Here is a 16,861-nt window from a genome sequence, read left to right as displayed (position 1 = left end):
ATATTATTATTATTATTCCGCTCCTTTTCAGTTATAGGCCATAATAAATGTGGCCACTTGACATATTAAAGAATGTGTCATTGTGAAAAATATTTCTGTTCAAAAGCTAGTCACTTTGCCTTCCTTATATGAAAGTAAAGGCGAGCAAAAACTCCCTTTCAGTCACAATTGATGAACACGAGCAGCTTCCTTTGCACTTCGGCGTGCCAAGGAAGCTTTGACGACGCCGCGAGACCAGCCAAACTTGCTTTCGATGAGTTGTGCCCTTTTTCCTGCGGCACTGCGCGTTCATAAAAATGTCCACGTGTTCTCAACGCCAAGTCAACACTTACACAGGGTCTTAAAAAACTTCTTTGCCGAATGACAACGAACGAGCAGAAAACGTGTCTTCAGCACGCTGCCATGCTGCCGCCAGCCTCAGCAACGCTAGCAAAACCACAATCTGTCTACGCTTGGGACATCTTGTGTGCCCCACAGTTGGAGTGGAGTCGCAGTCCTTCTGCTTCTTCAAGTTTCGAGACCCCTCTGTCACAAAAAACAGCGCTGCCCCTCTTTTGCCCAGAAAACATCCGACAGGGGTAACAAAAAGCAGAGTTCGAAGACACGCTGCACTCAAACTACGGAAGCTGGTTTACTAGTTGGACTTGGAAGGTCCTGGAGTCGCCACCATACTTAGTCAGAGCTGTATGGTATATCATAAGCTGTTCGAGCTACATCTGGTGGCACTTCTTCAGTCCAGGAGGTTGGGCTTAGTGCTTAATTCCGAAAGTTGGCAATCGGTCCGCTGTCATTGCCATCACAAAGACTTGACTCAAATTCATGTTCCTTTGTGTCTGCACACACCATGGATTCTTCATCAGGTGAACGCTTGGCTTTAGAAGTTTCGGGATCGGAGGCGTTTTCTGGAACTTTCTGCTTTGTTGCCTTTCGTTGGAAAAAGTCCCTAATCGGACGATTGGATGCCATAGTGCACCGTTGCAATTCCTCGGACATTTCTCAATGTTTATGGGTACCAAGTGGTTGGCCCCTTGGTGGAGCTCGGATGGGACCAGGCACGACTACGTGGCTGCAACAGGAACCTTGGGAGCAAGGGCGTTTTGATAGAAAACCACTGTTGTGCTCAGTTAGAACCAGAAAGCAAGTGTCATTTCACAAAATTCTTTAGATCAGTCTCCTTTACCCAGCTCTCGAGGCATGGTCAGGGTTTAGGGAGAGAACATCAATGGACAGACAGACATGATTCCCAACTGGCAACAGTATTTATTTACTTTCATCCCCTAGAGCAAACAGACCAACACACCTCATACTCCTGGAAACTCTGCCCCAGGGTCGAGGGCAACTAATGATGAAAGTGTGGCAGTTCTCCAACCGCCAGGCTCCATCCGTTCCCTTTACCGAGCACACACACAAACACACGGTCATCGTCACCAAAGCTGCTTCAAGGACCAGTCGCACACCAGAGTCGCAGTCGTAGACTTGGAAGACTTTGGTGGACTTCCTCGGTCAGAACGTGGGCAGTGCCTAAAGGAACTACAATAAGATCCTTCCTGTCTCCCTCGTTTTTCCTTCGTCATTTTGCGCTATAATATTTTAATAAGTGCCAAGGCACAGAGACAGTGCCCTTGAGTTCCTTTGTCCGCCAGGTTTGAAGCGACACAGCGGTACAGATAAGATTCCATTCCAGATCTCCGAGTAATCCCTTGGGCGAAGTACCTCGGCCCCTAATCCTATAGACGCTGCTTTCGGGAAATGTTCCATGGTCGACCTTGGACAATTTTGAGGCGTCACCTCGACAGGTCGTCACGATATCCGTACATCCTACATTCTTCACAGGGTACGAAGAAAGAAAGCAGGCGACACAAAGAAGTTGAGAACACCCGGTATGGGGCCTCCTTAGGCTGGGTGTGCTTCAAGACAATGCACGGACGAGAGAACTAGGAAAGTGACAAGCAGGCCAGCAAGTATCAGTGCCATTTGGAGGGGAGGGGGGGGGGGGGGGTATAGGTGAGTTTATTTTGGGGAGGTAGGTCAAATTTTAGGGGAGGCGCCCGCCGCCCCTCGCCTCCCTTTGGCACCGTCCCTGCACACGAGAGCTTGCCTTTAACTTGCCCATTTTTAGCTTGGTTCCTTCCTCCATTGAATTTCATTCAAATAAGCGCCCCATTATGCATCAAAGTGTTTAAACACTTCAGCGCAAAAAATATTTGCCTATCTAACATAATGCTGAAAGGTCCAGCCACAAATATTACTCTACTGATTAAACACAAAGCATAACACAAGTTTTGTCGCATTGCCAAATAACGTACGAAGTGAGCTAGCTAGCTGAGGGGCCTGCATGATGAAGCCTACCGGCTACGTCACAAACAATGACGCTTGCTAGATAAGCACACCCCATGCTTCGTGCACACTGACCTATACTCCGTGTCACTAGTTGTGTGCAGTGTAGGCAAAGGCAACGCCAGGCGGAGAGAAAGGGCAAGCACTAGGAAGGAGGCCGAAGGGAGGCCACTACGAACTTTAGAGGGGAGAGGTTTCTCTCCTAGTCCCCAGCCTTCCTACTGCTTGCCCTTTCTCCCCTCGCCTGGCGTTGCCTCTGCCTGTGCTGCACGCAACTAGTGACATGAAGTATAAAAGCTTATTCCTTGTCATCAAGTGAATTCAAGGGAAGAATTCGAGGATTAAATGTGGATTTTGTTTTTAGTCCCTCCTGCGCAAAGCCCCATAAGCCAGACTGATCACCATGTCGATGTAGACGCAGGGATTACCACATGCCGACGAAAGTAAAATGGACACGAGTATATGATGAGGGCTCGTGACAATCAATGCCTTACCTTTAGATAGTGGCTACGTTCAATCGCCGCAATGACAGGAATAGCCAGACGTTAATAATGTCTGGAGCTCAACTCAACACATGCTCTGTGCTTTGCCAACCCATATGTGACTTTGACAAACATTGGTACCAGATCACGTGACCAATGTTTTGGCTGCAAGTTGAGGGGGGGTGAATACTGCTCGTTATTCGCTAAATGTTTACGAGAGTGCCACTGGATGGAGAGAAAAAATAATATCTGTTTCATAGGTTATGTCAAGTATTAATTCTAAGCAGTATTTACAGAAAGTACAAAAATCAATTTATGGACCCTCGATACACTCCGAATGCCATTAGAAGACAATTAGTGATTTCACTGGTTCCATTTTGGCAGCGAGAGATGGGATGCTGTCAGCCACTGCAGTTTAGCAATCGGAATTGTTTTCAGAGTGAATATATTCAACATTTGTTCCATTTTATTGCACACTTATTCAATGACAACAGCCTCGCTTATTGAACAAACATTGCTAGCTTTCAATGAACATGTTTAATAGTCAGTCAACCAACAACATTTTTCTGTGTCTGATGAGAAAATGATGATCGATCTATTTAAACAACTGAGGTGTCACATGCACCATAGGCTCAAAACTGCAGTCAAGAGGAACGTGCCGACTTGCCCAATTGCCAGTCAACAAGAGCAAAGCACCAGATTTTGTGCACCACGAGCAGGGTCGGTCGAACGTTGTTCTAGCGAGACTCGGCCTCAGGCTAGGCCATTTCAGCAACAGGGGGCTACGCACCGATGCTTTCAGACACATTCCAGGCCTTTCCATTGACCATCTTGAGCACAGCACGCAGGGACGTGCCCGGCCCACACTCAAAGGTCCGTGGAAACTCTTCCCCCACGTCCCTGTTGTACACCTGCTGCATGAGCTGCTCCCACTTGACCGGCATAACCAGCTGCGCCTCCAGCTTGCGCCTTATCTCCTCGGGGTGGGTGTAGGCCGCACCGTCCAGGTTCGAGTGGGTCATGATACGTGGCGGCGAAAGGTGCACCGCCTGGAGCGCCCGAGCCAGCGGCTTTTGGGCGGGCCGCATCAGGGGTGTGTGGAAGGCCCCGCTCACCGACAGCCGCTTGTACCGCTTGATGCCCAGATCACGGGCGTTCAGCTCCACAAACTGCAGTGCCTGAGCCGCATAACCGAGGCAGCGTCACTCACTGCTGCCGCAACTCGCATTCCACCCGTCGCAGCTATTTTCAAAAATGTGCCGCTTCCCCGAGTGGCAAAAAAATTTAACCAACTAACAGTCTCTGGCCTGTGCGAGCAAAGGACTGAGTTTATAAGATCTCATATACGTGACTGTACGTGTGATGATGCAAATACTGTAGCAAGAAAAAGGGAGGGGAATAAGGGTGCGCGAGGCATGCGAGGAGACTAAACAGTTTGCGCCGAACAGCCGGCAGCCAGGATTGGGTGCTAGGGAAAGCATGCCCCAAACTGGAACTGGGCTGTTGCAGGCAACCCCCCAAAACTGTGGCAGTTGCCGGAAGTCACTGACACACAACATGGCTTCCGAGAGGCGGTGAACAATGCCTACACCCCAGTTCTTCACCACGGTCCAGCTACAGCTTGTTCTTAGATAGCAAATGATTTTACGCCCTTGAGAATGGTGACGAGATGTCCACTGGCTTGACTCCTCAGATTGGCCCGGACTGAACCAAACTGGACACTGCGTCATCTTTGTTGCAAATATGTATTCAGATTTCTAATTTAGGCTTTGTTTTTCGTAATTAGCTTCTTTTTTTTGCAATACAAATTGTTAATGTTTTTTTAGGTCTCGCCTCCATTTCATTAAAACCTTTTCCTCAAATATTAGGGAGTTTTAAAATAGCATCGTCGCCACTGTGCATGCACCGAACACAAAATGCTTTCGAGCTTTGCATGCATATGCTAGTTTCCAGAAATTACGCGAGCCTCACAAAAGCAATGCAGACTTTTGTGTTACTCTAACAAGGTCAAGAAGTTGGCTAAAGCCAAGACGTGTAGAGTTTGAAAATGGCAGCTCCCAGGACTGCAAGCGGCAGCACCATGGCTGCCGTGAGTGCGATGTCGGTGGCGTCCTCGCAAGTGCAATGTTCAAGATGGGAAGACGTTGCACTCCTACATGAGGTGCACGACATGTACCGTACAGAAGACCCAGCAAGGTGGGCAACGATTGCTGGTAACTTGCCGATTGCGATGCGCAAACGCTTGGTCAGTATACAAGACCTCTCACATTGGAATATTTAAGCAAATGTGCAACTGTGAAGCATAGAGACTTGTTGCTTCTTCCCTCTTATGTCAGCTGCATGTACCCATCCACCCTCCCTGGACCGCAGAAAAAAAGACAAATCCCAGAAAAAAGCTCACCGGAGATAAGCTCACCGGCGATAAGCTCACCGGAAAAAAGCTCACCAGAAAGAAGCTCACCCCCTTTTGTGCAGGTTTGGAGAAAAGCTCACCAGAGAGAAGCTCACCCCCTTTTGTGCGGGTTTGGAGAAAAGCTCACCAGTCTCTTGAATGACCCAGAGAAAAGCTCACCTTGAATTAAATCATTAGGCAAAGTGGACGTTAATAGCAGTAGTGCTACCAAGGTTTTATGCGTCTCTCACGCAGGCGGTACACCGTGCAACAGAGTTAGCACAAAGGGATTTTTCGCATCTTACTTAGAAGTGTTGATTAGCGTCAAACTATTATTGCATAAGTTTATACCTCGAATGAGCTATTTCCACCAAACTAGTAGGTAGTTTAGTAAACACTAAAATGCAAAAAAGGAAAAAGAAAAAATTTGATGGTTTGTTTATGTTGACACTGTCACCCAGTGTACACACTTCACGCCAGATCGCTCTGCTGTGGGAAAAATAATTTTAAAAAATTCAGATTAAAAAAAAGCATATATTGATTATTTATCACTATATGCATTTCTAAACACGGCTGGTTATTTGATCAATGCTTCCGATCAGTGGTTCATGAAAACCCCGCCACAGTAAAACAAAAACAGCTTTGTTTTGTTGTTTTTTTTTCTAAACAAAAAAAGCTGTATTTTCTTTTTTTTTTTTTTCGATCTGATTTTCTACAATATGACAATACTTTTTCAGTTTTCGCTTTTATATTTTAAGTTCCAATTTCATTAGAAAAAGCTCTGAATGTAACTGACGAACAAACTCTGCGGTAGAAATAAAGCTCAACGCATCGATTTGCTCCAAAGATTACTACTTTTTTTCTCACGTTTAGTCCGATATAAGTCTTTAATGTGCGATGATTTTTTTTTTTCTATTTAAATACAAAATATATGGCCCTAAAAAAAAAACAAAAAAAAAATTTAAAAAAATTTTTAAATTATTTTTGCGACCAAGTTTCGATTTAAATCATCTTAGTAAAACCGGTCCGATTTGAATCACGATTGAAACCATCTTGATTTTAATTCTCCGCCCTGACTGTAGTCCTTGTTCCGCTTTTATGTCAACCCATTTCGCACGAGTGTCACCATATTTAATTCTGACATAGCTGGGATGGAGGAAATACAAACTTTCTTTTTTTTATTTTCCGTTCGAATAAGGTAAGAATTGAGACCACCGTTTCTTCAACAAATGGTGAAATACGGTGACTTGGCAATGCGGTGCCCGTATACTACATAAAAGGTGTCCAGAAACTACTCGAGTTACAGCCCTCTGCACAAGTCGTATTTCCCCCGTTATTATTTTTTTTAAAATTAGCGTTCTATCGAAATTATTTATTTTATTTTCGCTGTGCAACGCCTGATGTGTTACACTATGTTTTTATATTTTAAAAATATATTCTGCTAGTGAAGTGCAAAATGACCGCATGCGCCTAAGGCATCACAGCATACTTCAGTTGAGTGAACGTATTTCACTCGAGTCAACGCTCGATTCACAGATTTGTAGATGAGCTTTTCTCCGCATCGGTCAAAAGGCTGGTGAGCTTTTCTCCGCATCGTACAGTTTGGCACTGAGCTTTTCTCTGCCGCCCAAAAAAGACAATCTCGGGGAACGCCCACCTGTTCAGAGCCCCCGATGACCTTGCAGTGGGGGAAGAGGTAGTTGGCTACGCTGCACACAGCATCCTCGTAGCCCTGGCGGTAGCACCACTCCCTGGCCAGCTTGCAAATGTAACTCGCCCTGGCCGTGGTGGCCAAGAACACGGTCATCAGCCCTCCGGGCGCAAGCTCCGACGCAGCCTGCATGGCTTCTCCACGGATCTTCACCAGTCGTACCGCTGCATGCACAAAATATGCACATCCGGCAGCTTGCAGACTGCGGTACCCGCCATCTAGCCTCATGTGGAGAAACTTTTGCCACCATAATATCTCTCTGTTCCTTCCTGCATAATGTACTTAGTAGACTAGGCACTCTTAATAAACTAGGCACTCTTTCTTATGATAGGAACAGCCAAAATGTTGTCTGGTCCCTACCATCCAGAAATTCCTTCCTAATAAAATATCTCATCTATGTTTGTTTTGCAAGATTTATTACACTAACCCAATACTTTGTCAAACGTTGATTTCAGCATCGTGGAAATTTGAGACTGAGGAAAAAAGGGGACAACGCACATAATGATGTTGAAAGTTCTGCAGCTCACCTCAGTCTTCCCTGTTACTTTTATTATCAATTTTAGAACAATATCACACGATTCAAACCAATCATCAGCTAAAAGTAGGCATCCCCCATTGTACCACGTCCCTTCTCAATGCCTTTTCTTCCCCAGACCTCCATTGATTAGAATCACTCCCGACACCCATAGTCTGACCAAGACACTGCCGATTTTAAAAATAAAATTACTAATTTGTTATATGATGTTCCATCGTAATTTTATCAATTTTGCTTTGCCCTTGGGAAGGAGAAATGAAATAGAATTATTAGGCACTGTAGCACATGCTTGGTTCTTTCACTGTCATAAACTTCCAAAATTATGACAAATCCAAGTGCAGTCAATTATTTGTTCTTTTGAGAGAGATGAGGTAAAATGCTTCCACACTTATTCCAAATTTAAGCTGAAAACTAAATCATAAGTCATACATGATCGATAGCCATAGGACATGGTGCGGAAAGTTGCAAAAGTGAATTCAGATATTTCTAATCCTCAGTGCACTCAGCCATGATAGCATCTAAGGGGTGTTCATAAAGTTTGTATAATTACCGTGAAGATAAAACAAAATACACAGGCTTGCCTAAACGTGATTAACAACTTAATCGGACATTACTCCTCCATACAGGAGCCAAGGTGGCATGCCAAGGTGGCATGCTGCCAAGGTGGCATGAATGAGAAGGCATGACAGCCAGGACTTGAGGAAGGGAATCCTGGTTAGTATTGCAGGCCGACGAATCACTCCGAAGATACTTAGAATCACCACGATTCTTTTGGTGGGCCCCACCTTTATTCATGCACCAAGGCCAATAAATTCCGAAGAGTTGAAATTGTCTTCCAACAATGGTCAACAAGTTAATCTGTTCTTGGAGACGTGTGCTGTTTCCAGCCGGTGCCCTTATGTACCACGGTCACAGTACAGACAGCCCAATTTTGAGACAACATCGCACTGGGACTGTGGGGCTCGTCTGTCTTGCAGTTCAGAAATGAAATTACGAAGTTAGAGATGGGCTTTGAAAGTCCTAACGTTCAAAGAGGTCTTAATGTATGCAATTGTTACAACCCCCGCTTGAAAGCAATCCCAATCTGTTTACGTCTCTTTTCAATAAATCGCCTAGGATAATCGCGCTTCACGGGATTCAACAATATGCATCTCTGAGCACACACAGTTCCAAATTCAGAGGAATGTGTTCAGACCAATGTATTTTTATGACTACTCTTTTATGCTCTACAGGTTGATTGGAGTTTATCTGTGTCGCAGGTATTGCAGTACACAGTGGTTCTTATGTCCAGTGCTGTTTCAGCGTACATCTAAGAAAGGCACTGTTCTCTTCTACTGAATGGGTGAATTGGACGGATGGTTCAACACTGCTCAAAGTCGATTACACGTCGTTAATTATGAAAGTGTCAGCCACGTACCGCCTATAAAACTGGATGCAATCTCCGCTGTAGAGCGGTTTCCTCCACATGCTCCACGAGATTTGCCATAACCACAGACTACCCATTGGGCAACCTCCCATCTCGTCAGCTCACAGAACGCGAGGTTAGGACGAAAAATGGAAAGTATGGCAATGTCCTGAACTGTCAACAATGTGTACGAAGGGAGCATATCATTATTTTACTAACTCTCACAGCTAGGGGGGACAAGAAACCAGTATGTCATCCTCGTCAAGGACGTCACCTCTAACGTGGCCCACAAACTCACACGAGAATTACGTAGTCAAATCGGTTACGGGAGTGCCGAGTTCCACTAAATGGTCGGACAGGTTGCGCGACGTCTTCATAAATGGAAAGTCGGTTGAACAGCTGGGAATAAAGACTTGAAAGTATTTTTTTCCCAACATCCTGTAGCAAAGATGGTTTCAAGGGATCATGAGTAAAAGTTTCAGTAACACAATGCACAACGTTCGCCACAACCAACGTCGCCACAACAAAGGAGATTTCCTAAACAGTTTTGGATTAAGATGGATGGATGGATGTTAGCGGCTATACCACCCCTTACAACACTGGAGCGGTAGCTTGCGCCCCTGGCATACAAGTCGATGTACCAGTGTTGCCAACCCCAACTTGTAAACAGGCGAGATGCAGCTTAAACAAAAACTTTTTTTTTTTTTTTTACACGGGGTGCGGAAAATTATACAAATATTGTTGTTAATACGATAATCGTAAGAAAGCGCTGGAAAGCAGACACTTTACGATCAAATCGTAAAACTTGGCAGGTATGCAGCTGGAAAGGCTTCAGGATTTTCGAGTGACTTTCCTTCAGGTGAATCTCTTGCAAACAGAAGGCAATGGGGCTGTGTTCCTCCAGCAGGTCAGTAACATCACCATAGTTTGCAAGAAGGCCTCGACAGTTCCAGTGAAAAAGAAGTGAAGGCATTAATATCGGAAGTACATGCAGATATACGGGACACAGTAAATTAATTCAACCCAAGAATGAAGTTCCCAGGGAAAACTACTTTGATAGAAATACTGGCTTTTTCATTGTTTTTTTTCTTCTTAGATTTGGGAGTCACCATATCGTCCTGGTCAGACGAAAGAACGAAAGGCTCAGCGGTCTCGTCCCTCGCCTCCACCTCTTGAGACGAGGCTTGTAGTGTAGGTCTGGGCAGAGTCGAGGGAGGCAAAACACCCCGGCCACGACCGCCCCCACTCAAAGGGTGAGCATTGGAGATGCTGGGCTGAGCGTTGCCCAACTCCATCCGTCCCTGCACCTCAGCTGCTGAAGGAACGGCGCAATGCCGCTCCTTGGATGGTGCCCTCTCCCGCGAGTTGGGGGACTCTCGCTCCTTCTCCCTGGGGGAGACAGAGTGGGGACAGACAGAGGGGCTCCCTGCCTGTCCCATGGCCGAGGGGCAGCTGGTGCACTCCCTCCAGAAGCCGGGGAAAGCCACTGCCCCTGCTGGGTGGTAGGGGACTGAAGAGCCACTGCCAGGACCTCAGGCGAGACCTGGGTGGCCTTTGATTCTGTTCGCGAAGCTGGTCCCTTCCGCACCGCCTGGGCAAACATGCCTTTGGACAAAAAAGAAAATTGTTGTTTTGCCTCCTGGTAACTAATGTTTTTTTTGTTTTTTCCTTTGAGGGTTAAGATTTATTTCTCTTGCTTTCATGCGGACATGCCCAGGCACAAGCAGCATGGATTCCTTGATAGATTTGAGCGCGCTTTCACAACTGTCGGCTACACGATCAGTGCCACCACACTACGCGCAGGTCTCACGGCCCCGACAGTTCCACAAATCATGCCCAAAGCATTGGCATCGAAAACATCTTTGTGGGTTTGGGATAAATGGCCCGAGTTTGCAATGGAGGTAACCAGCTGTAACGGTGGCAGGAAGCGTCTGCAGCTCAAAGGTCAGGATTGAATGCTCGGTTAGTTGGTCTCCTGCCAGTGTCTATATATATTGATCAGCTTGATGGCCACCACAGCCTGTTTCTGAAGTCCAGTAAAGATTTCATCCTCAATGCAATCTATCAGATCAGCCTCGGAGATAACACCTCAAACACTATTTAATCAGCGTCCGATGGGGGCCGACTCATCTGGTGTTTGTCCAGACATGCCCGTTTTAGAAGCGTTCTGCTTTGAACTTCTCTTTCGACCTCGACAAGATTACCAAAAGATTTTCTGCCTTGAAAGCTTTGCCAATGATGGCATCAAGGCATTTTGACACAAGGAAAGGCAAACGCTTAGCTAGTGGGTTTTCTTCATCTTAGACTTGGAGTACAAGGAATCTTGGGAACTTTGATGGTTCACATGCTTTTTCAAAAGTTAAGTATGGTGCAACCCCTTTTATGGGGAGTGCACCGTGTTGGTTTTGGAAGAGAGGGCAGCCATAAAAAGGCAGGAGTGTTCGGAATCTGTGGCGCACTGCCCACCACCGAGCCCAACAAGGGGATAGGTAATGTGTCATAACAGGAGTGGCTTGGCTGACACAGTTAAGCTACTAGTGGTACTAAGAAACTACAACTAAGTGTGGGTCTAGAAAGGAATCCGTCACCACCCAGGGTTAGCCTTTGACACCGAAGAAGGTGAAATAAGAAGGAAGAAGAGTAGGAGAAAGTTAAAGAAAATAGAGGTGGAGAAAGACAACCGACTGAATCATCCTGGTCGGGCCAAGCCAGGACACCCGTCTACGACACGGGTTAAGCCACGCACAGCCGGGCGTGGGTGAGCGAACCCACATGGCTCGAGGTTCGTGGAGACGCCACTCACCAAGCACCTACTAAAGCAGGTGCCCCCTGCATCCTGGGTATGGCGGCTCACGTGGCTGGGGTCTGTGGTGACGCCACTCACCAAGCACGTAACACCTAAAATGTAAGCGCACCATGCGGGGGCAAATAATTCGGCACTGCGAGAGAATGTTTTTAAATGAGCCAAGAGTACAGGGACGTGGGCTTGTCCCACCATGGAAGTTTTGGCGATATTCACTTTTTTTGCCACAAATAACAAGAATTTTATATGAACACCCCTTATACATGCAAGATCAACATAAGTATCCTCATCCACTTAACTTGCATAGGAGGATCTTTAAGTCTAGCCCAATTCATAACAGTGATCCCAATCAATTACCGTTTCCTTAGGCTCTAGAGCACAACTTAAAAAACCTAGTAAGGATGCTGACCGAGAGATACAAAAACCTTACCATCCTCAAAAGAGAGGGCCTGGCTGAATACAAGGGCAGCGTATTCTCCAACGCTGAATCCTGCTGCAGCCACGCAGTTTTCAATAGCCTTAATGATGAAAGACAAAACAAGTGATTAGCACAGTTGAAATGCTTTTCAAACAAACTGAACTCGGTTAGGCTTGCCTGCCTCGATGCAACAGCTACGTATGGCACATAATCGTTTTGACAAGACAGGCATGCTAAGGGTTTCCCAGATATGTGCAGTAAACAGGGGTGGAAGCAAGCTTCAGCCTTTCGTACCAGGTCTAGGAGCGGCAAAGATGCCTCTTTGGAGCAGTTTTGGGGCAGTAAGAGTTGTGCTTTGGAGCAGCTCAGGAGCAACAAAAGTTGAGTTTTGTAGCAGTATAAGTAAATCTGCAGAGCTGGTCACCCAGGTCGAACTTGGGGCTATACATGGTTTGCACATGATGTCATCCAAAGAGTGCTTCGATGGCCACCGGGAAAGAACGGCAAAGGGAGCTTCCCTCTTACCACGACCTAGCAATTGGCCCAGACGTCGCTCTCCCAGAAGATTATAGAAAATTAACCAGTCACTAAAAATTCCCACAAAAGCGGCCTCTCTCTCCCTCTCTTTCATGGTGGTCAAAAGTGTGCAATGTGAGGTATTGTGCAAGCCATGTGAAAGCCCAGATGTGCTTTTCTAAGTACGAAAAATATTACAACGAAAAAGCATCTGTTTGTGACGTTCCAGAACCAGTTCCAAAACATACCCTATCCTTAAAGGGCAACTCCGGTCAAAACTCAAAATGAAATAAATTACTGGTATCGCTGTAGTGACACAAAATGCAACCGCAGCCAAAATATTACGTCCGTTGGACGCCGCATTCTCAACTAATGCTGATAATAAAAATGCGACCTGCTGCGAGCCGCTGCTCCTTAGCGGGCAGCCAGCAGGTTGCCGATCGCTAAACCAACATTGAGCCGTGACGTCAATATCATTCTCTTTTTTTCCTCCAGTCCGGGCGTTGCGCGGAGTGCGCTTCTTTAAGCCGCTACCACCGCTACTTCGGCTTATGATTTGCGTGTTTAGCCGTTGCTTTTATCTGTAGCCCGTGTAGGTTCGGTATAGCCTTTTGTTTATTTTCTTGTGAGGACTCTAAGACTCATTTTAGCGAGCAACTCGGTGCGCCAAAGACTGCCCAGCTGTTCCTCAAAAGATGCCAATGTGCAACTTGTAGCGCTGTGGGCTAGCTGCTCAAACAACCCGCTGCACAACATGGAGGTGCTTTTTCACGAGTTTCCAACAGACTACAAATTAGAGAAGGTGTGGGTGAACGCTGTTCGACAAGTCCTACGTTTACGACACAACTCAAGAGCGAGGAAGTGGTCTCAGCAAAAGCACACACCCCAAACATGCAAAAAGAAAAAGGAATAATGAAAATAATCCCTGGAGAAGGGGAACAAGGGGGACTGTCCCCCTTGTTCCCCTTCTCCAGGGATTATTTGCATCATTTTTGTCCAGATCGCTTGCACCTCTGCAATTAATTGCATTCTAATTATAAAAAGGAATATTATGCCAAATGTTTGTTTAATTTTGTAGAGCAGCTATCCCTTTCCCCAGAGATTAAATGATAGGTGAAAACATGGCTCTTAGGAATGCTTATATACCATAAAGCCCTAAAAGAATGGCCACCCAAAATGAATATAAATAGTCTGTGTGTGTGTGTTTTTGTGTTTGTTGGGGGGGGGCTACAACTTAAGTGAAACGGCAACCCTTCGATTTCAAAGTTTCTTATCTTCTTTCTTTCGCCGCAGTCTCGGGTTTTAAACATCATTATTAACTGTCACCAGCTCGCCTGCAAACTCTGTCTTTTCATTAATGATACCACAGATCACAGACACGGCGAATTTGCGTTGCACGGTGCGCTAAGTACGTAAGAATTCACTATGAAGTCCCCTGTCACGGGTACAGTAGCAGAACACGGACGCATGTGCATTTGCACTTCACAGTGCGATGTACACGCAAGAACCCGCTACTAACTTGGATGTCCCGAAAACCAATATCGGGCACACAAAAAAAAATTTGGCAGAGACACTTAAGACTGTTTACGTGTAGGAAGGCAAAAGCATTCATACACACAGCACATTCCTACAAGCAGCGCACAATGTCTAAAGGAAATAAGCTTGTTTCGGGGACAATTACAGAAATAGTTGTGAGTGTGCAGGCGATAATCATAACGTAACACCCGATGATTAATCTTGGGATAATGTAACGCCCGAGTCAGAGAAACGGACAACAATAGGAGAATGTCTCGGAACGTTCTCCTACTGTCGCCTTTTTCTTCGACTTGAAGTTTCTTAGCTTTTCCACACTACAGTTTCAAGTGTTACATTGCGATTAATAGACCAACCTCATTACACATTCCACGCATAAGTGACGCCACCAAAACTGTAGTTCTCAGAAGGCAGACACCAGTGCACGAGACAGCTTGTGCTGTCTCACGAGTTGTCTCGTGTTCTGCTTGTGCAGAAAGACTACAGTTCCCAGTATGCATGGCGACGACGTAATGAAGCTGGGTGGTGATATCGGTCTATAACACTAGCTTGATCATGCCGAAAAACTGGGGAGCAAAAAACGTGCCATAATTGAGCTTGGCACATGGTGTGTGTGTGTGTGCGACGCCCCATGACGTCATGCGGTCATAGTGTCACCTAACACCATTATGTCGTGCGGCACTCTTGACGTCATGTCATTTGGTGACGTCGCAATCCTTCGTGACGGTTTTCTCATAGAATTGGGCAGATAAAACACATTTTGTGTTAAAAGTGTGGTGGTCAACTGCAAATGAGGATGAAAAGGTGCCCAGGAGGACAAATGTGGCTGCGGTGGTGACTGGCAGTGAGTGCTTTACCCAAGGCTGGAGAGCTCGGAGGCGCTCCACAGCGGCCAGCGAGGTGACTACCACAGCAGCCTGGCAGTGCACCGTCTGGTTCAAATCTTGCCGGGGTCCCTCCAAGCACATCCTCTCAAGGTCATACTTGAGGATCTCACTCGCCCGCTCATACATCTCCTTCACGTTGGGGTACTGAAGCAGGTCGTTGCCCATGCCCACAAACTGCGAGCCCTGAGACGAGAAATGGCTCCATAAATACACACAAGGTTGTCAAACTCTGCGTTTTGTCTCCAAACAGAAGTGATAGAACAGAAAGAAGTAAAATTCAAACACTGCACACATAGGAATCTATAAAAGTTATTTCGGGCTCTTTTTTTTTTTTTTTTTTTTTTATTTTTTAAATTAACACAGGCGGTTTTTGCGTAGGTGGAGTTTCTAAGCCAAATGCAAGGTCGCAAACGAGCTAGATGAGGTTACTCAAAATGAAAAAAAGCATTGAGACAGTCTGTGACCACAGACTTGGAGTTTGTTGCTTGTGGCCCCCTGTTTACTTATTTAACTGCAGCAATTAATTAAGTACCGATTGATGAATTAAGTTAACCGCTCAAACGTAATTTTGGGAGTCTGCTTCATTCATGCTTGGCTACATGGGTTAACAGCACCTTAGGAGTATTCTAGCAATAAGCAATTTCCGTGCCTCTCTAACAAATGATGACCGCCGAGAGAAATTCGCCTCACCTGTCCGGGGAACAGGACGACGCTCGTATTCTTAGGGTCAATCCTGATCGACTCCTCTTTTTCCTTCTCCTCCGGGAGTTTGAAGTTGACGGGGTAGGTGGCCGACGACCACAGATCGTGGACATCCTTGGGCCTGTCGCTGTCGAACGTCGCGGATCGACGGAAAAGCTCTGCGACACTCTCTTTTTTGAAGCCGGGCTCGTGCGTCGTCTCAGGGCTAAGACCGTCCCTGACTCGACTGTCCGGGCTGCGCTGTGCAGCGCCCGTACTCAAACGGAGGAGGGGCTGTCGCGAGACGCAAGTTCGGCTTCGGGACAACAGGAACATGCAGGAACGTTCCAGTAGCGGCAACGCTGGGCCCATGGTCATGCTATGAATGGTATTTTCCTCTAAGGATTACGATAACCGCTCAGGAGTCCGAAGGGAATTCCGGAACCTACACTTCACGTGCAGACGACGGACGACATTACACCGACTACACGGCGTAGACGGGCGCTAGCGCGCTGGTACCACTGGTACGACGAAACTTCCGAAACTACGACCAAAAGTTAAAGGCACAGTGGAACATGTGGCAAAAGCAACAAAGCCGGCAAAACTACGGTGCCTGCATTGGGTGCCAGAGCCTGCCGGAACCTCCTCGCAGCCGGAACGCCAGAACACGAGCCAGAGCCGTCTCTGGATGGATAAAGAAATATTGGCTGTTTCCTTTATGCGGGTGGTAGCTTGCGCCCCCTAGCCTTAAATTAATTCTTTTTTTTTTTTTTTGCTTTCTTACTTAAAAATTTTCTCCCTTTACCTTTACCTCCCTGCAACTCCACTTTATCTCAGTAGTTCCGTGCAGCAGTGTGGAACCTACAGATGTTCTCAGCCAATCAGGAGGGCCAACCTCCCCCCCCCCCCCCCCCCCTAACGTTTTTTTTTTTCCGTGCGTCGTCTGCTTGTCGTCTGCTCGTGGCAACTGGCTCGTGGTGACCGAACGACGACAAAGGCACGAGACTCTGCTCAAAACGTCGTGCGACTTTTTCCCACAAGTAAGCGACCCCCTAAAAAGACGACGACGATACCTCGTGAGGCCGGAGCACTGTGTGTGCACGCGCACGTGTGGAACTCGAACGCCAGCTGTGTGGCGACGGTGAACGGATCCTCAGCCTG

General features: G+C 46.6%; 1 protein-coding gene across 1 annotated transcript; it reads right to left on the bottom strand.

The window, feature by feature from the left end:
- Window positions 1–1,240: 1,240 nt before the first annotated feature.
- On the bottom strand, window positions 1,241–16,415 carry LOC8036307 (probable malonyl-CoA-acyl carrier protein transacylase, mitochondrial). The gene is made up of 5 exons (XM_029988299.4): window positions 15,710–16,415; window positions 14,990–15,202; window positions 12,096–12,183; window positions 6,869–7,086; window positions 1,241–3,997 (listed from the first exon to the last, which is right to left on the bottom strand). Exons 1-5 carry the CDS (start codon window positions 16,076–16,078, stop codon window positions 3,602–3,604), a joined length of 1,284 nt encoding a protein of 427 aa, XP_029844159.3. The 5' UTR covers window positions 16,079–16,415; the 3' UTR covers window positions 1,241–3,601.
- Between the last annotated feature and the right edge of the window lie 446 nt (window positions 16,416–16,861).

This window comes from Ixodes scapularis, unplaced genomic scaffold (genome assembly GCF_016920785.2).
Source record: "Ixodes scapularis isolate PalLabHiFi unplaced genomic scaffold, ASM1692078v2 PGA_scaffold9__187_contigs__length_104089568, whole genome shotgun sequence".
NCBI classification, from domain to species: domain Eukaryota; kingdom Metazoa; phylum Arthropoda; class Arachnida; order Ixodida; family Ixodidae; genus Ixodes; species Ixodes scapularis.
This window is presented reverse-complemented; position numbering and strand designations above follow the sequence as displayed.

What these genes read in the sequence shown, in the direction of transcription:
- LOC8036307 (XM_029988299.4), bottom strand. Translation starts at nt 16,078, where the DNA reads ATGACCATGGGCCCAGCGTTGCCGCTACTGGAACGTTCCTGCATGTTC. An exon ending in TCCGAGCTCTCCAGCCTTGG is followed by an intron (nt 12,184 to 14,989) that starts GTAAAGCACTCA and finishes TTCATCATTAAG; the next exon opens with GCTATTGAAAACTGCGTGGC. An exon ending in GGCCCTCTCTTTTGAGGATG is followed by an intron (nt 7,087 to 12,095) that starts GTAAGGTTTTTG and finishes TTGTGCATGCAG; the next exon opens with CGGTACGACTGGTGAAGATC.